Below are 23,781 nucleotides of genomic sequence, written 5' to 3' on the forward strand. Positions count from 1 at the left end.
GAGTAGCTGGGATTACAGGCACGCGCCACCATGCCCAGCTAATTTTTTTGTATATTTAGTAGAGACGGGGTTTCACCGTATTGACCACGATGGTCTCGATCTCTTGACCTCGTGATCCACCCGCCTCGGCCTCCCAAAGTGCTGGGATTACAGGCGTGAGCCACCGCGCCTGGCTAATTTTTGTATTTTTAGTTGAGATGGAGTTTCACCATGTTGGTCAGGCTGGTCTCAAACTCCTGATCTCGTGATCTGCCCCCCTTGGCCTTCCAAAGTACTGGGATTATGGGCATGAGCCACTGTGCCCGGCCCGCTCTCCTTCTTTAGACAGAGGATTTGATGGCAAAGAGGAAGAAAGCACGTTTTGAATATCAGAGTTAAGGATATCAGGTCTGTGAATCAGGCTGCCACTGACCCAGGTTGGAATCGCAATACTGCTCCTCTCTAACTGTGTAATATCAGGCAAATGACTTAAACTCTTTCAGCCTCTTTATCCTCCACTGTAAAATGAGAATGACAATTGGTTACTTACCTCACAGGATTGTTGTGAAGATTAGAATTAATACATGTAACATGTTAAATGAATTACCTTATAGTAAGTGCTCAAAACGAAAAAGAGAAACAAAAAACAACCCAAACCCAATGCTGACATAGAACTTACAGTGTACCAGGCATAGCTCTATTAACTCAGTCAATCCTCACACTAATCCTAGCGATAGGGACAATGGTTGGCCCCCTTGCAGATCAGGAAACTGAGACACAGGCTCACGCCTGTAATCCCATCACTTTAGGAGGCCAAGGTGGGCGGATCACCTGAGGTCAGGAGTTTGAGACCAGCCTGGCCAACATGGTGAAACCCTGTCTCTACTAAAACTACAAAATTTAGCCAGGTATGGTAGTGGGCGCCTGTAATCCCAGCTACTCGGGAGGCTGAGGCAGGAGAATCGCTTGAACCTGGGAGGTGGAGGTGGCAGTGAGCCAAAATCTGCACTCCAGCCCGGGCAACAGAGCAAAACTCTGTCTCAAAAAAAAAAAGAAAAAAAAAAGAGAGAGATTAAGGAATTTGCCAAAAGTTATCATATTATGCTGCCTCCTAAAGAAATGTTGGCTAGGCCGGGTGCGGTGGCTCAAGCCTGTAATCCCAGCACTTTGGGAGGCCGAGGCGGGTGGATCACGAGGTCAAGAGATCGAGACCATCCTGGTCAACATGGTGAAACCCCGTCTCTACTAAAAATACAAAACATTAGCTGGGCATGGTGGTGCGTGCCTGTAATCCCAGCTACTCAGGAGGCTGAGGCAGGAGAATTGCCTGAACCCAGGAGGCGGAGGTTGTGGTGAGCCGAGATCGCGCCATTGCACTCCAGCCTGGGTAACATGAGTGAAACTCGGTCTCAAAAAAAAAAAAAAGAAATGTTGGCCATTACTATTATATATTTCCCAGGGAGAAAGGTTAAAGGACTCGTGGGGACCAGGTGTGGTGGCTCATGCCTACAATCCCAGCATATTGGGAGGCTGAGGAGGGCAGATCGCTTGAGTTCAGGAGTTGCAGACCAGGCTGGGCAACACGGTGAAACCCCTTCTCTACCAAAAATACAAAAAAATCAGCCGGACATGGTTGTGGACCACTGCAGTCTCAGCTACTCAGGAGGCTGAGATGGGAGAGTCACTTAAGCCCAAGAGTTTGAGGCTGTAGCAAGCTATGATCACACCACTGCACACCAGCCTGGGCGACAGAGCAATACCCTGTCTCAAAAATAAAAGTAAAAAATTAAAGGACTAATGAGTGTCTGAAAGTGGGCAGGGGATGTTAGGAATGGGGAGAGGAAATGGGAGAGTTATCTAAGCCTAGAGGTTAGTTGTTCAGAGGAGTAGAGGTTTTATGGATTAGAGGACTCTTTATTTATTTATTTTTGAGACAGAGTCTTGCTCTGTCACCCAGGCTGGAATGCAGTGGCATGATCTCAGCTCATTGCAACCTCCACCTCCTGGGTTCAAGCTATTCTCCTGCCTCAGTCGCCGGGACTAGAGGTGTGCGCCACCATGTCCGGCTAATTTTGTATTTTTAGTAGAGATGGGATTCCTCCATGTTGGTCAGGTGGCCTGACCTCAGGTGATCCGCCCACCTCGGCCTCTCAGAGTACTAGGATTACAGTTGTGAGCCACCACACTCAGCCCAGGCTGTGACTTTTATTAGGAAAGAGTTCAGGTTTGACTGAGCAGAGGGAAGGTGGCAGCCAAGGGGAGGCAGAGCCTGGGTGGGATTGCTGAAGCCCAGTCTGTGATGCTTTGGATTGGCAGGAAAACTCTGCCTGGGTTAAGGATGAAGAGAAAGAAGCTGAGCTAGTGACAAAAGGGCAGGAGCCCCTTCCCCTGTTACCTGCATCTGGTGGCAGGTAGAAGACGAAGATAGCTAGGAGAGTGATGAGGATGCATGGGGCAATGACGTTGACCAGGTAGAAGAGAGGCTTCCGGCGGATGATGAGGTAGAAAATGACTTCCTGGCACTGTCCTTCTCTCCCTCCCCTTGGAGCGCCTAGAGGCTGGATTAGCCGAGAGGGCTTGTGGATAATCTCCCATTGGCCATTCTCTGGGGATGAGCAGAAGGAAGGGGACACAGATGTGGGAGCTGTCCTGGTTAGTGCCAGGTATGGCTTGCCCTGCCACCGCCTAGACCAGAGAGGTCTGGCCTGATGAGACTTGCTGTAGACACTGTGCTGAGTCGCCCATCTCTAATAAACTTGGACAAGTCTCAATTTCCTTATTTGTATTTGTTAAAAAATTTTTTTTGAGATGGACTCTCACTTTGTCACCCAGGCTGGAGTGCAGTGGCACCATCTCAGCTCACTGCAACATCTGCCTCCCAGGTTCAGGCAATTCTCCTACCTCAGCCTCCCAAGTAGCTGGGATTACAGGTGCTCGCCACCACACCCGGCTTTTTTATTTATTTATTTATTTTTGTATTTTTAGTAGAGAGGGGGTTTTACCATGTTGGTCAAGCTGGTCTCAAACTCCAGAACTCAAATGATCCGGCAGCATTGGCCTCCCAAAGTGCTGGTATTACAGACATCAGCCACTTTGCCTGGCCTCAATTCCTATATTTTAAAAATATAGATAGCCATACCCATCTTGCTGACCCCAAAGGGCTGTATTGGGCATCACTGACAGTATATTTATGAGCCTTTTAGAAGGTGGAAATTGCCAGACATGTTGGCTCACACCCGTAATCCCAGCACTTTGGGAGGCTGAGGCAGGGGAATCATAAGGTCAGGAGTTCAAGGCCAGCCTGGCCAACATAGTAAAACCCCGTCTCTACTAAAAATACAAAAAAGATTAGCCGGGCATAGTGGTGGGCACCTATAGTCCCAGCTACTTTGGAGGCTGAGGCAGGAGAATCCCTTGAACCTGGGAGGCGGACGTTGCAGTGAGCCAAGATCACGCCACTCCAGCCTGGGTACAGAGCAAGACTCTGTTTCAAAAAAAAAAAAGAAGAAGCTGGAAATCATAGAGCCTATGGATGTAGGAGTCATGTCCACTCACCAATGAAAGTCCCTTCGTGAATGTGGATCTCCTGCTGCTCTTGCCCATCAGGACCCAGGCCTGTCTGCAGGCTGACCTCCGAGCTGTCATAGCTGTAGGAACTGAACACCATAGTGCAGTTCTGCCAGTCGAAGGGGAAGTAGGTGACCTGGATGGAGGGGAGAGTCATGGGTCATCGCCAGAGAACCGGTCAGCGATGGTGGAGTTTGGGACGTCTTTGGGGAGGGCACAGGGAAGGTGAATCTTGGAGGAATTGGAGGGTTATGAAGGGAAGCCATTGAGAAAACGGGGGGGAGGCAGTCACTGATTAAGATTAGAAGTTAAAGAAAATGTACAGAACACTCAATGGAAAATCAGGAGGGTAGACAAGACATGAGGGTCATGGGGATTAGATAAGGATGAAGGATGGGAGTCAGGATGTCTAAGGAAAGCAAGTGTTTCTAAGAGCTCCTTCAGCTTCCAATGTGGAGCCTGGAAACCTGGATGCTGCAGCTGCTGCGATAGATGGCCGGGGGCTGCCAGCGCACGGAGCCGTCAGAGGACACCACGACGTTAACGTCCAGAGCCACGTCAAAATTTCCATCATTGCTGCAAAGAGGGAATCCATCTGGGATCAGGCCCCGCCCCCCGAGGCCCCGCCCCAACCTCCCGGGCTGCGGAAGGTCTTCTACTTGTTCAGTAGCACCACGTCTGGGAGCCACACGGATTCCGCGGTGATGCGAAGCAAATCAATGCCGTCGTGCTCCGCAGGGTCCCAGGTCAGCCTGTAGTCAGTCCACTCCTAGGGAGACAGAGGGTGAGGGGCTGTCCCGGCTTGGAGGGCGGGAGGGGACTTGGGATTTCCAAAGGAAGCCCAGGAAGATAGTGCAAGGAAGGGGTGCAGGGCCGGCATAAACTGTGGGTCACGGGGGCAGGGTTCTGGTTCTGGCTTCTCCTTCACTCGCTGGGATCCACATCAGCTCATTTCCCTTCCTCTGCACTGAGTTTCAAATTTTTTACTCTGTAAAATGAGGAGGCTGCACTAGTTAGCCTCTAAAACAGTGGTTTTCAAACTGCAGTTCGAGACCCCTTCGTGGATAGGGAATCAAATTAGTGAACCCAAACCAGCGTTTTAAAAATTAGAATGGGCCAGGTGCAGTGGCTCACGCCTGTAATCTCAGAACTTTAGAAGATTCCCCCAGTGACTGGTGGATGGCTCGAGTCCCCGCGTTCAAGACCAGCCTGGGCAACATAGTGAGACCGTGTCTCACACACACATACAATTAGAATTAAAAATGCATGGGGTGCAACTCCTGTAGTAAAGTTAGATGTTGTTTCCTTGAGCTTTTGCTTCAGTTATAAACGTGTTATCTAAGGTCATGATGTAAAAAATATTCTTACTGGGCTGGATATTCAAGGAAATTGTCAAGGCAGTGGGAAGCCCTTTCCCACCCCCAGGGTCTCCATACCAGGTCTAAGTACACCTTTGTGCTCATCTCTTCATCCTTTTCGTTCTAGAAGGAAAAAATTCAAGGGGTAAAGGTGAAGTAGGGTGGAGAGAAATGAGAGGGCCTGGCGGGCCAAGCTCTCCTGGGAACCCCGCCCCCTTTTTCTGAGCCCCACCTTCTTGGGCCTCCTGGGTCCAAGTCCCACCTCCCAAAAGCGGCGTTAGTTTAAGCCCTGCCTCTATGTCAGAAACACCCCTTCCTGCCTTCTACACTTCCAACCTATCAACCTACCAGACCCGCGCCTGCCTAGCCTTCCTCCTAACTCGGTCCCGGGCCCTGCCCACAGCTCATAATCCACCCAGCCCCGAACCTCCAACCCGCTGCCACCCCTGAGCACCGAGCTCCGCCCCACCCTGGGCGCTCAGGGCCTATGTGGCCCCGCCTTGAGGTCCATCCCGTAGCCCCTTCCTCGGCCCCAGCTCCACTTTAAGGTCCGCTCACAGGTACGCCCATCACCCTATCCAGCTCTATTCCAGGCCGGTCCACCAGCCAAGGCCAGAGCTTGTCCATTTGTCCGATTTCGACCCAATCGTCACTAAAAGCTGGTCCGTCTCAACCTGGTCTCGTCCCAGGCCCTGCCCCCAACCTGTCCCAGGTCCTCCCTGGCCTAAAGCCACTGCCCCGGCCGGTCCGCGGTTCTGACCTCCACCCCCGCGCGCCCTCACCAGGCTGATGAGTTGCGCTAGGATGAGACCAACGCTGACCCGGACACGGTCTCCCACCTCCCGCGCTGGCCGCACGGAGCTATCATAGCCGGAGAAAAGTTTCTCCCGGAGTCGGCCCTCCGCCTCCGAGCCGTAGACGCCTGGGGGAAGAGAGACTGAGAGCAGCCCTGGTGCCTGGCCACGACCGCTGGCACCGTCACTGTCCCTTCGGGGCCTACACTTACCTGGGGCGAGCGGCGCCCCCAGCGCCCCCAGCAGCATCAGCAGAGCCCCTGGAGTCATAGCCTGGCGGTTCGCTCAGTGAGTTGGCTGGGAGAGCCGCTGCGACCGCCAGCACAGAGGAAGTGACGAGGAGCCCGGGAATGTGCACCTGTTGCTGGGGGCAGCCGCCAGCCCACCCGCCCCGCCCCCGGGACTTGATCCTGTCTCGAGCAACTGCCAAGCCCGCCACCAACAGATGACAGACAGCACTTCAGTTGTATAAATTGTCTTTAATTGAGAAAGCATGGAGTGGAGACCCGATCCCCTGGGAGCAGTGCCAGGAGTTGGGTAGAGCCTGAGCAGGGATTTGTGTGGGTGAGGGGGCATCCACTCCTCTTGCAACAAGCCAGAAGTAGAACAGCTTAAGGAAGAGTGACCTGCCTTGAAGCCCTAGTCCCTCTCTTAGGGCATCCACAGCCTACCCTACCCAAGTCTTTTTTTTTTTTTTTTTTTTTAAGATGGGGTTTCACCATGATGGCCAGGCTGGTCTTGAACACATGACCTCAGGTGATCCACCCACCTACCCAAGTCTTAAGCTATGGAAGTCTCCCTCCTAGATCACTAGCAGGTTCCCGGTCTTTTCCAGGCTGCCCCTAGCGCTCCACGTTTTTCCAAAAATTTTAGACAGGCCCTTTTTGGGTACCTAAAACCCAGCTGAGGTTCTAAGCTGTAAGGTAAAGCAAGTTCTATTCAATTAGAAGCTGTCAGGGCATATGAGGTCTGGAGTGCAAGAGGCCTTCACCCTCCTTGGCCTGACCTGTAGAGGAGAAGGGTGAAACTTATTGCTGAATCAGGGTCTCCTAACTGGGAGGGTCAAGGCTGCATCCATTTGTCCTTTTTATCCAGGACGCATTACTCTAAAGACCTCAGCTTTAAAGGGGACCTGGAAGGGATTCCTGCTGAGGTAGCTAAGTATTCATGTCCACCCAACACAGATGTAGGTTCAATCATGCCATAATGTTGACCCCTTCCCCATCCCAGCTTCCCTACTTTGAGCCAGGGATCCTTCCAAAATTCCTCTGCCCTTCTCCAGACTCTGTCTCCCTGGCACGACCTCAGCTGGGTTGAAGGAGCTAGAAACTGCATGTAAAAATAAGCTTAGCATTCTATATGGAAGAATCATATTTTTAGGGAATTATCTAGGAAAAACAAGAAGTGGTTCTTGATTCATCCAGAACTGTTTTTATGAATCATAGCTGGGTCTTTTCCAGAACTCATCCATAATAGGTAATCATTCAAGAAGGTGGGAGGGTGGGGCTAGAACTTAGAGCAATCATTTGGCTATCCAAGTCCCAGTTCCATCCTGGGTAAAAGGGCTGGGAGTCACGGTCTATGTTCTAGAGCTGGGATTCAGGAGGAAGTATGGCTCCATAATGCTCTAGAATTGGGTGTCTCTGGGATAAGAAGGTTAAACCTGTGGTCAACTGAGACTGGTTCCCGTTCAGGCCAAAGCCAACAGCTAGACAAAGCTCAAATCTAGCCACTTTCTACTTGGAAACCAGGGGTTCATCCAAGTCAAGGGCAGATGCCTGATGGATCCAGAGCAAATCCTGGCAGCATGCTTGGCTTTCAGCACAGGCCCTAGTATAGCAGTGGCCCTGGCTAGGGTGTCCAGTGTTCCAGAACATGTCCAGACCAAGGTAGAAGGTAGAGGAGGGAAAGAAGGACATGTGAATCCTGAACTCCAGTGAATCTACAAATGGCTCAGTGGCAATGAAAAGGGGCACAGGACTCCAGGAACTGGCTGAGCCGGGGTGGGGAGTGTTTATGCCCTCGCTGCCCGTTTGGGAACTCCCAGCGCCATCTCAGGAAAAGGCCTGGGGGTTGTGTGAGTGTGGAAAGAAGGAAGTGATCACCCAGGACCATCTTCAGACATCCCCCTCTCTGACTCCCTCCTAAACCCAAGGATCTAAGGGTCTCAGCAGCCCCGGAAGTCACAGCTTGCTCCTAGGCTCCCTCAGGGTGGAGCAGCTGGTGAGACCTGGCTGCTCAGGGCATGTGTGTGGCAGCAGGGGTGAGAGCAGGACTGGGAGACAGGCTGTGGTGGTGGCTGGCTCACTGGGAGTGCAGGGAACCTCCAGTCCAGGGACTACATTTCACGGGGCAGGGGGACTGGAAGGGGAGGTCTCGGGGACACTGTGGAGAGAAGGCTCCCGGTACATGGCCACTGTGAAGGGGAGAAAGAGAGGAGCAGGGAAGGAGAGTTAGGCACAGAGGGACCCAGGCAGAACCAGTGCTCTGAAAGGGCTCCCTTCCCATACACTCACCCTCCCAGAACGCCAACCCACAGGAGAGTGCCCCAAACCCCCAAACGGCAAAGGCTTCCTGGCTCAATCTGCCATAACAGGGTCCTCTTATCACTTGTAGCCTGAGCTGTCTGCCCCTAAATGTCCATGTCAAGGTCAACACCCTCTCTTGTCGCCTACATTTTCTTGAATCTATACCCACCCTCCAGGAGCTTGGGCAGAAAGTGGGCGGCTGCCTTGGTCTTCTTAACTCGGTTTCCCTTCATGACCTGGCCCTCCTTGTCCAGGCCGAGGTACCAGGCCCGGCCAGAACGACGCTGGCGGTAGAGAGCAGAGGCGTACAGGACGTAGTAATTCTCAAAGACACACTCCTTAAAGCGACACTCAGCTGTGAAATGCGGCTAAGGAGACAAAGACCCAGAAAGGCACACAAAGACAGAGAGACAAAAAGACACATCACTGGGCAGAAGGGAGCCCGTGGAATGCACAAGCCAGGATGTAATCCATATGTTTTTTTGTGGGGAGGGGGAGGACAACTTCTGAGTCCACATAGGACCTGGGAGCAAAGGAAGGACAAGGAAGAGGTCTCGTGGGCCCCTGAGGGTTAAGAACTAGGCTCTGGGCGGGGCGCCATAGCTCAAGCCTGTAATCCCAGCACTTTGGGAGGCTGAGGTGGGTAGATCACCTGAGGTCAGGAGTTCGAGGCCAGCCTGACCAACATAGCAAGACCCTGTCAGTATTAAAAAAAAAAAAAAAAAGAACTAGACTTTTAGAGGTCTTGGAATAAGATTCCTTCTCTCCACTGCACCCCCAGCCTCTCACTAACCCCTGTCCTGGATGACTGTAGGGACGTGAGCAATAACAAAGTCTGGAGGAGGTGGAATGAGAAGTAGGGGCCCTACAAGGCAGAAAGAGTTGGACATTCAAAGAGCCTGGGCCTGTGTTGGTGGGGGTGCAAGGCGTGGGGATTGGAGAGACCCTAGAGAAGCTGCTCTGGAATGAGCAATGTTGATACGCCATCAGTAAAAGCTGGAGGGAGGAGTCCCAGACTGCAAAATGTCCTTCCCTCAAGGGACAAGTTGAGGAAGGGGAGTTCCCAGTATTCCCCAGCCACTCAGCCTCATTGTCTCACCGAACTGTAGAGCAGTCCCTCAGCGTTCATGGCCACGTAGTGACCCAGCTTGGCACTCTGGATGGTGACCACACGGAGCCCCACAGGGATCAGGTTGAAGTGGGCTGGGGAGTAGAGAGAGGAAGCATCAATACCCAGGCTCTGACCCTCACCTGAGCTCCCCTCATCACAACTCCACTTTTTCCCTTAGGGGTCGGGAAGACAAACCAGTGGCAACAGAAGCTGAAAGGGGAACAGGAGTGTCATCTGCTGTCCCCATTCTCCCCCTTCCCACCCAGCGGCCGGCTTCCCCTCTCACTGAAGGAGCTGGTATCCTCTGGGGTGCCCTGGATGCTCCCATCGGGATTTGCCTGGAGGTAGAAACCCTGGCGGCAGAACAGTTTGGTGACGATGCCTTTGAGCTGAGGCTCTGGAGAGAGAGACATTCATCTTTGAAAATGACATCTCTGTTCCCAGCAACATACCTACACTTGGCAGGATCAGAGGGAAGAAAGGAGAATGAAAGGAAGGAAGAGGGTCCCAGGGCCCCAGCCCTCTTACCCTCCAAGCACGCTCTCTCCCACCTCTCTTTAACTCCTGGGAAAGCTGGTGTGGGTCCCTTCTGTTTCCTATAACCAGGAGCTTTCAGTTTAATTTATTGAAATGTATTTAAATGGCTTAATTCCTACCCTACAGCTCAACCAGAAGGGGGGAGGAGAGGGGGAGGAGGAAGGGGAGAGAGTATCAATAGGCAGGGGACAGAGGGAGACCACAGGGGCACTGAAGGGGCAGTGTGTTTGCGAAGGTGGGGGGCAGTGGCAGCAGCAAGTTGACCACAGGGTAGGGGCTCTCCCTCAGGAATGGGGGTGGGACTGGGCCTGACGCTGACTCAGCACCTGCTGCGGCTGCCGCTAGCTTGGCGAGAGCCTTGCCTTGGCCCAGAGCCGGACTGTCTGACACTGACCCATCTGTCTGTCTGTCTGTCTGTCTGTCAGTCTGCTGGCTCGCAGGGGCCCAGTTCTCCCTGAGGCTCAGCCTCTCCCTTTCGGCCAGGTAACCCGCCTGGGGTAGGGGGACCTTACCAAGAACATGGGGGGTGGGGGCTGAGATGGAGAGACAGGCTGAGTCACGTGGGGGCCCAGTCCCACTCAGAGGGTGGGCTGCGGACTGTACCACTATGGGCAGCCGGTGGCGCCGGGAGGAGGGCGCGAGGGAGCTGCCCTTAGGGGAGTTAGGAGCAGGCGGGAGCAGGGCCAGAGGGACTCCCTGACTGTCGTACCTGGACGGGGACCACACTGAAACTCTCACAACTCTCCTCCCCCCATCGCTTGCTCTCTGCCAACTTCCCTGTCCCCCCCTTGTAGGTGGTACGACCCCCAAGACTCGGCGCCCACCTCTAGCCGCGAACTGTGTCTGAGTTCCACCCAGCATAGGGTCCCCTAAGCCTACGGGACCCGATTTCGGAGTGGCGCGGGGGTGATGGGAGGGGGTGCCCAGCTCCGTTCTTGAAGCGCAGGTCACGAGAGGAGGGCGCATAGAGGGCTGGCTGGCGAGGTAGCTGCAAGGACACCCGAGGGAGAGCTGGGGAGATTGGCTCGGAGCCAAGAGAGCTCGACCAGGAGGAACCGAGCCCAGGCGTGGAGGAGTGGGAGAACCGCGGTGGGCGGGGGCGGCGGGGGGGTGGCGCGCGGCTGAAGCTGCAGAAACCCTTGGGGTGACCCAGGCGTCTGGAACCCCCCAGGCCCCTCTGCTCCAGATTGAAAGAATCGCGAGAACCGGCACGTAGGCGGAGGACGGTGGGGGTGGGGACTGCTGTGTTGGGGAGGGGGGACGAGCAGGAACTGCGAGGCTTTCGGGGCGCCAGACTTAGCCCCTCAAGCCTTCCCCTTGACCTCGAAAATAAGGTGACTCCGGGTTATGGACAAAAGAAAAGGGGAAACTGAGGCACAGTCTGGCAGGGACTTTGTTGTCCTGGCCCACCCCCTTCCACTTTCGGGGAGCCCCTCAGCTGGGCCCTATTCTTCAGAGTCCCTGGCCTCAACCTCCCAGGCAGAGAAACATCTGGCCGGGAGACCCCGCCCCAGCCGCACTCACCCGGGCCGCGGTCCGGCCGCGCGGGCCGCCCCCCGCACAGTCGCACCTTGGACAGCAGGATGAGGAGCTGCTTCTGGCAAAGGGACTTGGTGCCGCGGGGACACACGCGCCGCTGCGCCGACACCGGCCTGTTGCCCCCGGGCTCGCGGACCTCCCGCTTCTGCCGGATCAAGCTACTGGCCAGCGCCGCCATGGCGCCCCGGGAGGAGACACCCCCAAACCGGCCGGCGCCCGGAGCGCGCTGGGCTCCCCCAGAGGAGCCCGCTCACTAGGGCATGCTCTTGACGCTCAGGCCCCTACTTGCTGCCCCACCCACAGGACCTGAGGAGAAGCCCCAGACTACCCCCAGGTTCCCCCCTCCACAGCAGCCAGCTTCCACCCGTGGGCCCAGTGCTAGCTCCACCAGATCCAGCAGCCTAAGCAGTCCTCAGTTGATCCCACCCTCGAGTTTTGCCTCGTATTGAAAACGTCCCCTTTCCCTCCTCTCCAGTGTCTGTCCCCACTTCACCTGTCCCAAAGCCAAGCCCCCCAAAATTTCCAAGATGTGGTTTAAATATCTCCAGACACCTTTCCACTGTATTTTGGGGCACACTCCTACCAAATCCACTCTTGTAATCTACAGGGTGTGGGACTTTAGCTTTGGGGATATCGACCACCTCACTCCTACGGGGGCACTGCCAATGTCAGGAAGGAACCCAAACTTGGTGTTTTTTCCCTTGCTACACTCTAAGCGGAGGGGATCCCCCACTTTTTTCACTGAAATCCCCCCAAAATATCTCAGAATATCCAGGTTGCCCAGGTTCAGTAAGACGGGGCTCCCAGACCCTATGGCTGGATAATACCTTTTTCACCAAGTTCCCCCATGTCTAGTAGCCTAGAATTCTAGCGGCCAAGACCCTTTCTTCACCTTCACACCCTCCACTCCTTTTGAAGTCACCTCCAAATCCACCCTTCCTAGTGGCTACACCAGGTAGTTTGAGGTGTCTTCTGCCACCTCAAAATGAGGCACATCAGTGTTATGGTTTTCTACGCCCTGGCTGCCCCTTAAATTTTATTGGGGACAGCTGGTGCAGTTTAGATCCCACACCCTCCAATCTAACCAGCCCCCCCAAGAGTGCACCCACGTTGTCACCAATCCCCAAATGTGAACAGGCCCCCTACAAGTCAGAGCGGATCAGAGCTTCCTGCGACAGGGCTTCCTCGTCCTCCCCGGGATTGCCTATAGCACCCCCTCTTCCTTTCCCCGACGCCCCTCAACCTGTCCTGTCCTGTTGATCCGGCGGCGGGTGGGGCTGGCTTCGGCTCCAGGCTCCTCCCTCCCTGTCCCCCGCAAACGGAGCTTCCCCCCACGCCCGGCTAGGCGTCCCGGACCCTCAAGGAGTGAGGGTGTCTCTGCAGAGCTCCCCGGTCCGGAGAAGTCAGGGCACTGGGCCGGTGGCTGGACCAGGCAGAGCGGCGGCAGCGGCTGTGGGAAGCTGAGGCGGCGGCAGCGACAGCAGTTCCCCCTCCTCGGAGAGCCGGCCCGGGGGCGGGGCAGGGGGCGGAGACGCTGGGAAATAGGAGGGTGAAGCCGGGCTGGAGGAACCCCAGGGTTCCTTGGAGGCAGAGAGTGGGGACTGTGTCTTACAAGCAGGCAAAGCCGAGGCAAGGCCGCACACCTCAGGCTTCAGAGGAGGAGGGACAAGAGGACTTCCAGAACACAACCCTGGATGGGAAGGAGAGGTTGGGCTTAAGGGAGATGGAATGGCGGACGCTGGGAGAATGGAGAGGGACCCTGCTGGCCGGGATGTCAGTGAGGACAGAACCGCACGAGGAAAGTGGGGGGAGAACTGGAGAGATGGAGGAGGGGTAGTGGTGAGATCCAGCCTCGGGCGAAATCCGGCCTCCTTAATATCTCTGCCTTTGTATGAGCCAAATTGATCTGCTCCTGGTCTCCATAACTCCTTTCCCCATTTGGTCAGCAAATATGTTCCTCCCATTTCTATTGGTCCCTAAGAGAAATGACCAAGAGAACTGGGGAGAGACGGTTTCTGGAAGCTGTCCCTGGGCAGAGTGCTGGCCGCAGATGTGGAGAGTAGCGAGGCTGGAACGTGGTGACCTGTGCCGGGGGCCGGGCTGGGGGCGTAGAGGAGGAACTATTGAAGAGGCCTTCCAGAAGGGGCACTTCAGGCCCAGAGCACTCTGTCAGCCCCCCAGGCAAGGGGCCAGCAGTACCCCCCAGGTCCCGCTCGCCCAAGGAGGCACTTCCACCAGTAGGAGCAGCGTCTTTAATGGGCCCCGCCCCCCACGCCCGCCAAACCGCCCCCCTTGCGGGCCACCTTGGCCTCCTCCACCGCGGCGCGGAGGGCACTGGCAGGGTCCCCGCGGAGCCGGGCCAACGCCGCGAGCAGCGCAGCCGAGCCGTCCCCCGTACGGAGCTCTCGGCCGCTCAGAAAATAGTGAGGCAATGTTCCAGCCTCGAGCACTCGGCCAAGCTCGTCCAGCAGCCCGAGGCAGCAGGCGCCTGCGTTTTCAGGCCGCGCCAGGTAGAGCGCAGGCAGCCGCTCGCACGCCCAGTACAGCAGCGTCCGCAGGAGGTAGGGCGCCACCGCCCGGGTCCCGGCCACCAGCGGGCGCAGTAGCGCCTGGGCCGCCGCGTGCGCCTGCAGCAGCGGCGCTGGTATGCGCGCTTTGAGCGCCAGCTCCTGGCGGGCGAAACAGAGCTGCCAGGCGGAGGCGCATGGCCGCCCGGTGCCGCCACCCGGCACCAGGTAGAAGGAAGCCGACTCGGACGCCAGTGGGCCAGCCCAAGAGTGGCTCCGAGCCCCCTCGGGCCAGCCGGCTACGGACACCACTGGGATCAGGTCGAAGAGCAGGAGGCGGCGAGGGGGCTCAGGGGTAGCCAGGAGGATGGTGGTGAAACCCGCGTGGCGAGCTGCATGCACCAGACGTGGAGCACCGGGGACCGGGATCAGAGACTCGGCCACTGCCGCCAGCGTAGCAAAGAACCAGGCAGCCACCTGGGCGGGGCATAATGTGGGCCATGCGTCCCGAGCGTCCGAAGGTTTTGGGACCGGGCTTTCGACGGCTGCCTTGGTGACGTCACTACTCGGTGTTTTCAAAGGTGCAGTGGAGCCAAGGTCGATGACGTCATGCTGTGGAGACTCGGACGCTGAAACGTCGCTAGATGATTTTTCCAAAGGCACTGGCGCCTCGTGCTCAGTGACGTGGCTGTGCCGCTGGTCTACAGAGCTTTGCGAGTCCTTGGGACTTTCTTTGCTCTCGGTTCGGTGGATTGAATCACATCCTCCTGGGACTGGGGGTCCTAAGCAATCCTGCCACATCTCCCGGATGGGGGTTCCGCATACCAGTTCTGGGAGGCGGACCTGTGTGTAACCAGATTCCAGGTCCAGTTGCAGTTCTGTGCCGTTCAGCGAAAACAGGGGCACTAGGAGTGTGAAGCCGGCATCGTAGTGAGGTCCCCGGGCGTAGGGACCCAGGGGTGCATGCCCCAGATCCAGGGAGCCCTCGCGAATCCCACCACGAAGCAGCAAGAGCTCTGCCTGGGGAGGAAGCCGAGGGTCCCGACGGTGAACTAGACCTGAAAAAAGTGAAGGGAACATGAGGGCGTCGCCCAAAGCCGGGGCTGGGTGGTGGCGAGGCTGGGAGCTGTGAGTTCCCAAAGGCAAGTAGGGTGACTTACCAAGAAAAGAGAAGACAAAGTCCTTGGCTCGGAGGAGGTCGGCTCCCGCCTTGGGCCCGTCACTCCAGCTCTCCTGCACACCCAGCTCCTGGATCAGCTGGGTCAATTCCTGCAGCTGCGCCCCAGAGCAGAAGTCGATGTCCGTAAGCGGCCGAGCTGGGGCCGGGGGCGGCGGGCCCCACCAGGGGGCACTTCCCCAGACCACAGAAGCCATTTGGTTCTATCGCTTTAGGCCAAGGAAAACACGGAAGGCAGGTAGCCGAGACGGGCCTTTCCTTTGCTGCCAAAAATCGCCCCCGTTCTTTCCTCCTCTTGAGGCCGGGCGAGTGCCCCAGACACAGTCTACAAATGGGTCTGTAGATGATGGGTTCTAAATTTAATTCTCAAAATGAACAAATAAATACCTCCTCTATCCTGGCCCTTTTCTCATATGCAGGTCCCCACCCCCATGAACTGGTTCACCGGACTCAGCGGGTAAAAAGTAACTGTTGGCGCCTCCTACGGAACGCAGTAGCCAGCCTCCGCCGCCGCCTCTTGTCTACCTCCCTTTACCTCTTTTTTTGAAGAGGCTTATTGGTCTGCGGCTTCTCCCGTACGGAAAAAAGCAGTAAGGGTGGGGAGGAGAAATAGATTCAACAGGTTACTTCTTCCTGATGCCCATGTGACCACGCCCCTACATTTTCTGCCACGCCCCTTTCTGGAGGCTGTCGGGGTGGTTTCGGCGGGGTCGAGTCGCCAGTCAGGGTTCAGTCACTCCTTTCATTCTGCTGCGATCTCGCGCTCCTGGGAGTTGTAGTTTCCCGCGCTACTTGAGCGGAGGAGCCACGCCCCCACGTCGTTTCCGGTTCCGCCGAAGTAGTACCTGATGGAAGTTGTAGTTCCTCTGGAGATTGACTATTCTGTCTCTTTTCATGCCCATGTCAACTCCACTCAAACATTCCTTGAGGTTTGAGACGGGTAATAGGATGGATCTGAGTCACAAACATTAATGAGGGACGGGCCGGGCACGATGGCTCACGCCTGTAATCCCAGCACTTTGGGAGATTGAGGCGGGTGGATCACCTGTGGTCAGGAGTCCAAGACCAGCCTGGCCAACGTGGTGAAACCCCGTATCCACAAAAATACAAATATTAGCCGGGTGTAATAGCGGCGCTTATAATCCCAATTATTCAGGAGGCTGAGGCAGGAGGATCACTTGAACCCAGGAGGTGGATGTTGTGGTGACCCGAGATCATGCCATTGCAATTCAGCCTGGGCGACAAGAGCGAAACTCCATCTCAAAAAAAAAAGAAAAAAGTGCTGGGCGCAGTGGCTCACTCTTGTAATCCCAGCACTGTGTGAGGCCGAGGCAGGCAGATCTCCAGGTCAGGAGTTCGAGATCAGCCTGGCCAATATAGTGAAACCCTGTCTCTACCAATAATAAAAAAATTAACCTCGCCTGGTGATGTGCACCTGTAGTCCCAGCTACTTGGGAGGTTGAGGCAGAAGAATCGCTTGAACCCGGGAAGCAAAGGTTGCAGTAAGCTGAGATCACGCCACTGCATTCCAGCCTGGGTGACTGAGCGGGACTCCGTTTCAAAAAAAAAGAGGGACACACCCTAGGACCTGGAGAGAGATAGGGGCCCCAGCATCTCTGTGTGATACAGGAGCCCTGCTCACTTATATCTATGAGAATTCTTCCATGCAATTATAACTTCCTCATTTTGAGGATGAGCAGAGTACTGCCTAGGAAGTTTGTATATGATGTATCATAGGTCAGAGCTGAGCCAGGGAAGTGCTGAAAAAGGGTTCCCTGGCTGGGTGGTGGGGGCAGCATCTTGGAATCCCAAAGGTGGTAGTGTTAGGCAGGAGCCCACAGATGGTGACTCAGAAATGGACGTTGGACTCATAGAAGAGACATACATATTAGTGATGCCCACCTCAGGTCACTGCTACCTGAGTCATGGCAGGGAAAACACTTTGGGATCTCAGAGTGCACACAGAAGAGTTGTCAGGGCTGAAAATCAAGTCCAGAAGAAACTCCCATCTAGGCTGGGGCAAGGCAATGGGAAATTATCAAGAGCAGGAAATTGCTTTAAGTAACTCATGCTATCAGGGAGCAGAACATGCCTGTAAACCACCATGGGACTAGGAGCCAGGACAACTGGATAGAAAGATAGGAAACCAGGGGCAGGCCCACAGATCAGACTAATCCATCACTGGGCCAGAATTTTTTTTTTTTTTTTTGGAGACTGAGTTTTGCTCTTGTTGCCTAGGCTGGAGTGCAATGGTGCAATCTCAGCTCACTGCAATCTCCACCTCCAGATTCAAGAGATTTTCTTGCCTCAGCTTCCCAAGTAGCTAGGATTACAGGTGCCCACTACCACACCCAGCTATTTTTTGTATTTTTAGTAGAGATTGGGTTTCACCATGTTGGTCAGGCTGGTCTCGAGCTCCGGCCTCAGATGATCTGCCCGCCTTGGCCTCCCAAACTGCTGGGATTATAGGCATGAGCCACTACACCTAGCCTGGGCCAGGACTTCTTACATTCCTTCTGCCCTTGGTCTGTCTCCAGGATGGCATAGGCCTAAGTCCATGGATAAGAGACTTAAGGAGGGATACCTAGGAAAATTAGAGGCCTGTAAAAGGAACAGACTCCCCAACTCTAAAGATCAATTTGGGAAGCCCAGACATCAGAGGTTCCTAGTCACAGAGAGCTTTTTAACCCTCGGCAACCAGAGCTGGGATCCCTGGGAGAACTGAGAGCACCAAAACAGCCCAGAACTGTGGAGGTAGGTTCCCATACACACACATCTGGCTGTGATCCAAGAGGCCAGATCAAAAGAACTGGCGACTGGGCTCTTTCTCACAGCCTGGAGTAACCAGGCATTGGGCATCCCTGCATCTCATCTCCTTCCCAGAGGGTGGCTTCTGAGGCACTCTAAAAAGAACTAAGTTCTCTGGACTCTGTGGGAGCTTTGAAGATGTTAAGAATGGGTGACAAGGGCCAGCGGGGGTGGCGGCTCATGCCTGTAATCCCAGCACTTTGGGAGGCCGAGGCGGACAGATCATCTCATGTCAGGAGTTTGAGACCAGCCTGGCCAACATGGTGAAACCCCATCTCTACTAAAAAAAAAAAAAAAAAAAATATTAGCCAGACGTGGTGGTGCACACCTGTAATCCCAGCTCCTCAGGAGGCAGAGGCAGGAGGATCGTTTGAACCCAGGAGGCGGAGGTTGCAGTGAGCCAAGATTGCATCACTGCACTCTATCCTGGGCAACAAGAGTGAAATCCTGTCTCATAAAAAAAAGAAAAAAGAATGGGTGACAAGGAATAGTTCCTATAAACTTTAAAGCATTGCTCTCCAATATAATTTTCTGTGACTATGGCGATGTCCTGAGTTGGTCCTGTCTGATAAGTAGCCACTAGCCACATGTGGCTGTTGAGCACTTGAAATGTAGATAATGTGGCCAGGCGCTCTGGCTCACACCTGTAATCCCAGCACTTTGGGAGGCCAAGGAGGGCAGATCACTTGAGGTCAGGAGTTTGAGACCAGCCTAGCCAACGTGGTGAAATCCCGTCTCTACTAAAAATACAAAAATTAGCTGGGCGTGGTGGCGCATGCATGTAATCCCAGCTACAAGGGAGGTTGAGACAGGAGAATCGTTTGAACCCAGGTGGTGAAGGTTGCAGTGAGCCAAGATTGGGCCATTGCACTTCAGCCTGGGTGACACAAGAAGACTCTGTCAAAAAAAAGAAAGAAAGAAAAAACAAAAGAAATATAGATGTAACTGAGGAACAAAATTTAAAATTTTGTTTAACTTTAATTTACTTTTTAATTTTTGAGACAGAGTCTGGCCCTGTCACCCAGGCTGGAGTGCAGTGGTATGATCTTGGCTCACCACAACCTCTGCCGCCCAGGTTAAAGCAAGTCTTCTGCCTAGGTCTCCTGAGTAACTAGTATTACAGGGATGTGCCACCATGCCTGGCTAATTTTTGTATTTTTAGTAGAGATAGGGTTTCACCATGTTGGCCAGACTGGTCTCAAACTTCTGACCTCATGATCGGCCCATCTCAGTCTCCCAAAGTGCTGGAATTACAGGTGTGAGCCACCATGCCTGGCCTAATTTACATTTTAATAACCACATTTGTTTAATGGCTAGTGTATTGGACAGAGCAGCTCTAGGGTTTCAAGGATAATGGGCTTAGCTATAAAACTACGGAGGAGAAATTGGGACCAGTCTTCATTGGCTCTGTGGGTGGCCAGCATCAGGAGTGGGCTGGGGTGGATGTCCTCAAACAAACACAGAACATTTCTCTCGCCTCTTTATTCCTGATGCACTTTTGTCCCCTCTTTGTCCAAGGTTCTCATCACATTCTGATATCCCCACTCCTTGGCGGTTTCCCCTGAGTTGCTAGGTGCCTCTTGATGAAGGCGCCTGGGAGTCAGAGCTTCACACTTGTCCTTGCCCATTACCAACTGTCTCTTACGGGCATCAAAAACCACATGTCCTGCCCGGATGCCTGGTCCAGGGTAGTGGGACTTCCAGTTGATTTGGGGAGGCATAGACATCTGACGATAGTTCTGGTAGCCTGAAGGAACTATATCCACAGGGCGGTACACCCAGTGCTGGCTGCCTGCCCGCTGAGAGAATGACTGCAGCTCAATTAGTACAGGTACCTCTGAGAAGGTCTGCAGGTCATTGGAGACCACCTGGGCCTTGGAAGAGCAGGAGTCCTGGTTGAGTTGGACAGGAGCCCAGACTACATGCTGCTGTGCGTCCTCCTTCTGAGCAGCCTTCTCAGGCACAAGTGACTTCATCATGGACAGTGTGGACTTTGGATTTTGAAGTGGGGACAAAAGCTGAGCAGAGCTAGAACCTAGGGCAGGGCTTGGGTTCTTGTGGAGGCCAGGATCTGGGATAAAGCGTGAGTTCTTATAGGGGCCGGATTCCTGGGTAAGGCCTGAAATCTTGGGGAGGCCAGAGTCTTGGGCAAGGGCTAGGTCTTTATGCAGGCCAGGATCTTGATGAATTCCCGGGCTCTTGTGGAGATCAGAGTCTTGGCTATGTTCTGAGCTCCTGTAAACTCCAACATCTTGCAGAGGGCTAAATCTTCTTTCAACTTTAGTGGCTTGGGTAAGGCTGGGACTCTTATGGAGGTTGGAATCTTCATCAAGGCCTTGAACTTTGTGGCCACCACCGTCTTGGATAAGGCCTGAACTCTTGTAGTTTCCTGAGTCTTGTGTAAGGCCTGAACACTTTGGGAGGTCAGAGGTTTGGACAAGGCCTGGGCTCTTGCGGAGACAAGATTCCTGGATAAGTCCTGAGCTCTTGTTGACTTCAGAGTCTTGGGCAAAGTATGGACCCTTCCGGGATCCAGAATCTTCTGTAAGGCCCGGGGTACTACCAACTCCTGTATCTTGGACATTGCAGGTATTCTTGTGACCTCCATGATCTTTAGAAGAGCCTGGGTTCTTTTGGTGGTCAGTTGCTTGGGAGAGATCTTGACTTTTGTAGACTACAGTCTCTTGGTTTGGTTCAAGATTCCTGTAGACTCCAGAGTCTTGCAGAAAGCCTGAACTCCTCTGAAGGTCAGAAGTTTGGGTAAATGGTGTTTTCTTGTGTAGGCCAGAGGGTTGGGTGAGACATGAGCTCCTAAGGATACCAACTTCCTGAGTCAGACCCGTGTTCTTTTGGGGGTGGGAATCTTGAGTAATGCCTGAATTCTCGTGAAGACCAAAGTCTTGGGAAGGACTTGGATTCTGGCAGAGATAAGAACCTTGGGAAAGGCCTGGAAATTTGTGTAGGCCTGGATTTTGAGCAAGACCTGGGTTCTTGTGGAGGCCTGGATCTTGGGTAGGGCCTCGGTTTTTGCGGAGGTCTAGGTTTTGGGTAAGATCCAGATTCCTGGGAACTCTGGAGTCTTTTGAAGGGCATTGGGTCCTTTGAAGGCCAGAATCTTGGGTAAGGCCTAGACTCTCATGACATTCAGGGCATTGGGGTTGGATCAGGGGTTGGGAAATGGTGGCTTGGCAAGTGGAGTTAGACTGAGGAGTCTTGGAGGTTGGGAGAACCGTAGGGGTTTGTATTAAGGTGGAGGGCTTCTGATGGTTGGTGGGTTGAGGAGGGACAAAGGATCTGGGAGGAACGAGCGGCATGGAAAGAGTGCATGGTGAAGGAAGGGTGCACAGTGAGCTCTGGGCAGTGGTTGCAGAATGAAAGCAAGGCTTGGCACATGCAGTATCCTGGGAGTGGACAAGGAATTTGGGGTAGACTGGAGCCTGGGAGTCTGTGTTCTTCTCGGAACTGCAAGGATGAAAGCTGCAGTAAGGGAAAGTCTTGGTCTGGGAGTGCTTATCTTTGGCATCATCTGAGATCTTCCGTTCCATATTCCCCAACTCCACGTAGCCCAGTATGGATCCTGCAGGAGGCTTGGCACTGTCCCCACTGCATTGCTTTGTTTGCTTGGATATACCAGAACTCACCAGGTCCTGACCCTCTTGGGGCCTGAAAAGGGTACCCAAGTCTTTTCTGGAATACCCAGGGTCCTGGGGGCTGCACATATGGCAGAAGTTCTGCTTTGCCCTGCGGGCATCATAGACCACATGGCCAGTGGAGAGGCCATGGCTGAAGGCAGGTGGGGTAGAGGGTGTAGGAGCTATGATAGGGGCAGGTGTGGGGGCAGGGACAGGAGCAGGGATGGTAGTGGTAGTCAGGGCCATGACCAGTGCTGGGGCAGGGGCTGGGGCAGAGGCTGGGACAGGGGCTGGTGTAGGAGCTAGGACAGGAGTAATGGCTGGGGCAAGAGTTCCGGGAGGAGGTGGGTCAGAGGCTTGGACAGGAACCGAGCTGTGGCCTGGATGAGAGTGGTCTGGGCTATATGCTGGAGAATGGGCTGAGGTGCGCTCAGGGGCATGGGCCTGGGGGTGGGCTGGGACAGGCATAGGAGCCTGGGCTTGGGAGTGGGCTAGGGCATGGGCTGAGGTGTGCTCAGGGATGTGGGCCTGGGAGTGTGTATGCTCAGGGATGTGGGGCTGAGAGTGAGTTTGGGCCTGGGCTGAGGTATGGGCTTGAGTGTGAGCTAGGGCCTGGGTTGGGGTAGGAGCTGGGATGTAAGCTTGATTGTGGGCCAGAGTCTGAGCTGGGGCAGGGACCGAGGTGTGGGCTTGGGCCTGGGCGGAGGTGTCCAGGGCCTGGGAGTGGGTGCCCTCAGGTGTGTGGGCCTTGGAGTGGGTCCGGGAGTAGGCAGGGGTGTGCACAGAGGTGTGGGCCATGGAATGGGTCTGGGGGTGGGTGGGGGTGCGTATAGGGGTGTGGGCTGGGGAACGGACCTGGGCCTGAGCTGGGGCCCGGGCTGGGGCAGAGTCTGGGGTCTTAGTCTTGCTCTCTTGGGGCAAGTGGTATGGACTCACGTCCAGCTTGCTCGTGTTTGAGAACTGGGATGTCTCTGGCCTCGAGAGCAAGGACGCTTGAGCCTTAGAGGCTGTGGCCTGAGGGGCCTCCCCAGCTCCCATCATCTCCTCCTTGCACAGTCCCCATGGAGACTCCCTGGGAGCCCTGGCACATCCACATTTAGGTGACATCCGGCAGCACCTAGGAACCTTCTTATCCTTTGTGTCTGGTATCCAGGAGTCAAGGTGGTTAACGTGCCTGAGCAGGAAGCCTGGGCGATGATGGACACGGGAAGAGACTTTTGAGCACAGGTTCTTGGGATCCGCAGAGGAGCAAATACATATGGGATGGCTACCTATGCCGCTGGGTTGCTTGTCTGCAGGTAGAGGTGAGATGGGACAAGGCCCAGGTTCCTTAGGAACTGAGATCCGGGACAGGGATAAGAGAAAGGGGACAGGCCCATATCCCTGGGAACCCATACCAGGGCCCACTTACCTTTGGGAAAAAAATGATGGAAAAGAATCCGCAAGGAGCTCTTCAGATACTTCCAGAGCTGAGGGAAACAGGAGAGGAGGTGAGTCTGGAAGCAGGGTGAGCCCCTAAGTTCAACTGTTTTTTTTTTTTTTTTGAGTTGGACTTTCACTCTTGTTGCCCAGACTGGAATGCAATGGCGCGATCTCGGCTGACCACAACCTCTGCTTCCTGGGTTCAAGCGATTTTCCTGCCTCAGCCTCCCGAGTAGCTGGGATTGCAGGCATGTGCTAACATGCCTGGCTAATTTTGTATTTTTAGTGGAGACGGGGTTTCTCCATATTGGCCAGGCTGGTCTCCAACTCCTGACCTCAAGTGATCCGGCCGCCTTGGCCTCCCAAAGTGCTGGGATTACAGGCGTGAGCCACTGTGCCCAGCCCTAAGTCCAACTCTTATCTGGCCACACCCCGACAGCCCTCCCACCTCAGCCCCTTCAAGACCCCAGGGTTCCCCCAATCCTGCTACCCAGATCCTGCCCTGACCAGAGTCACCACATTGATCCACACGTTGAGCAAGATGAAGCTGCCCAGAAGAAGAAGAATTGAGTCTCCTAAGTCCTGGCACTTTTTGGGGTTGGTGCCAGAGCACACCTGGGCTCCGTGATAATCTGGCTCACCCATGGCCTGGGGTCCCAGGACTGCCTGGGCCCCCTGACCCTCACATAGTCACTAGGAGCAAGACTTCTGTTGTCAGGGAGGGGGTGGACTGAGTCATAACAAGGCAGATCGGGGTCACAATGAGGAAGAGAAGGGCCCAGGGTGGAATTCTCTGGTAACCAGGTTTGAGTCACCTGGTGT

General features: G+C 54.7%; 4 protein-coding genes and 1 long non-coding RNA gene across 6 annotated transcripts in view; 1 reads left to right on the top strand and 4 right to left on the bottom strand.

Moving 5' to 3' along the window:
• CHRNB1 (cholinergic receptor nicotinic beta 1 subunit) overlaps nt 1–6,050 on the bottom strand; it is a 17,329-nt gene extending 11,279 nt beyond the window's left edge. Inside the window, exons 1-7 of the mRNA XM_032280469.1 lie at nt 5,911–6,050; nt 5,687–5,826; nt 4,983–5,027; nt 4,206–4,315; nt 4,014–4,122; nt 3,535–3,682; nt 2,375–2,584 (exon numbers count right to left, since the gene is read on the bottom strand). Coding sequence (XP_032136360.1) covers nt 2,375–2,584; nt 3,535–3,682; nt 4,014–4,122; nt 4,206–4,315; nt 4,983–5,027; nt 5,687–5,826; nt 5,911–5,968 — 820 coding nt within the window. The 5' untranslated portion in view covers nt 5,969–6,050. The remainder of the gene's footprint in view (nt 1–2,374; nt 2,585–3,534; nt 3,683–4,013; nt 4,123–4,205; nt 4,316–4,982; nt 5,028–5,686; nt 5,827–5,910) is intronic.
• Nucleotides 6,004–9,962, top strand: LOC116553212. Its single transcript, XR_004269670.1, has 2 exons — nt 6,004–6,258; nt 9,516–9,962. It is a non-coding gene; the product is annotated as an uncharacterized LOC116553212 (long non-coding RNA).
• Nucleotides 6,978–13,529, bottom strand: FGF11 (fibroblast growth factor 11). Of its 2 annotated transcripts, XM_032280471.1 has the most exons (6): nt 11,399–11,482; nt 10,699–10,862; nt 9,624–9,734; nt 9,326–9,429; nt 8,396–8,594; nt 6,978–8,114 (listed from the first exon to the last, which is right to left on the bottom strand). In XM_032280471.1, the coding sequence occupies exons 2-6, from the start codon at nt 10,838–10,840 to the stop codon at nt 8,044–8,046; spliced, it is 627 nt and encodes a 208-aa protein (XP_032136362.1). In that variant the 5' UTR covers nt 10,841–10,862; nt 11,399–11,482; the 3' UTR covers nt 6,978–8,043. The 2 variants fall into 2 exon arrangements, with proteins under 2 accessions (XP_032136362.1, XP_032136361.1); XM_032280470.1 differs by lacking the exon at nt 10,699–10,862 and having other exon boundaries at nt 11,399–13,529.
• A 113-nt stretch (nt 13,530–13,642) lies between these two features.
• Nucleotides 13,643–15,846, bottom strand: TMEM102 (transmembrane protein 102). The gene is made up of 2 exons (XM_032280468.1): nt 15,081–15,846; nt 13,643–14,978 (listed from the first exon to the last, which is right to left on the bottom strand). Exons 1-2 carry the CDS (start codon nt 15,292–15,294, stop codon nt 13,666–13,668), a joined length of 1,527 nt encoding a protein of 508 aa, XP_032136359.1. The 5' UTR covers nt 15,295–15,846; the 3' UTR covers nt 13,643–13,665.
• A 3,584-nt stretch (nt 15,847–19,430) lies between these two features.
• SPEM3 (SPEM family member 3) lies at nt 19,431–23,604 on the bottom strand. Its single transcript, XM_032280472.1, is given in 4 exon segments — nt 19,431–19,466; nt 19,468–22,724; nt 22,949–23,006; nt 23,467–23,604. Coding segments are annotated over 4 exon segments (3,489 nt in total).
• Nucleotides 23,605–23,781: the final 177 nt, after the last annotated feature.

The sequence above is a fragment of the Sapajus apella genome, unplaced genomic scaffold, assembly GCF_009761245.1.
Source record: "Sapajus apella isolate SASKATOON/1434 unplaced genomic scaffold, GSC_monkey_1.0 scaffold12, whole genome shotgun sequence".
NCBI classification, from domain to species: domain Eukaryota; kingdom Metazoa; phylum Chordata; class Mammalia; order Primates; family Cebidae; genus Sapajus; species Sapajus apella.

Excerpts from the sequence above, each read along its gene's own strand:
- FGF11 (XM_032280470.1), bottom strand. The coding sequence starts at position 11,591 with ATGGCGGCGCTGGCCAGTAGCTTGATCCGGCAGAAGCGGGAGGTCCGC. Across the intron at positions 9,735-11,398 it reads GCGGCCGGACCGCGGCCCGG|AGCCTCAGCTCAAAGGCATC; the intron begins GTGAGTGCGGCT and ends CTCTCTCTCCAG. Across the intron at positions 9,430-9,623 it reads AGAGGATACCAGCTCCTTCA|CCCACTTCAACCTGATCCCT; the intron begins GTGAGAGGGGAA and ends TCTACTCCCCAG.
- TMEM102 (XM_032280468.1), bottom strand. The coding sequence starts at position 15,294 with ATGGCTTCTGTGGTCTGGGGAAGTGCCCCCTGGTGGGGCCCGCCGCCC. Across the intron at positions 14,979-15,080 it reads CTTTGTCTTCTCTTTTCTTG|GTCTAGTTCACCGTCGGGAC; the intron begins GTAAGTCACCCT and ends CACTTTTTTCAG.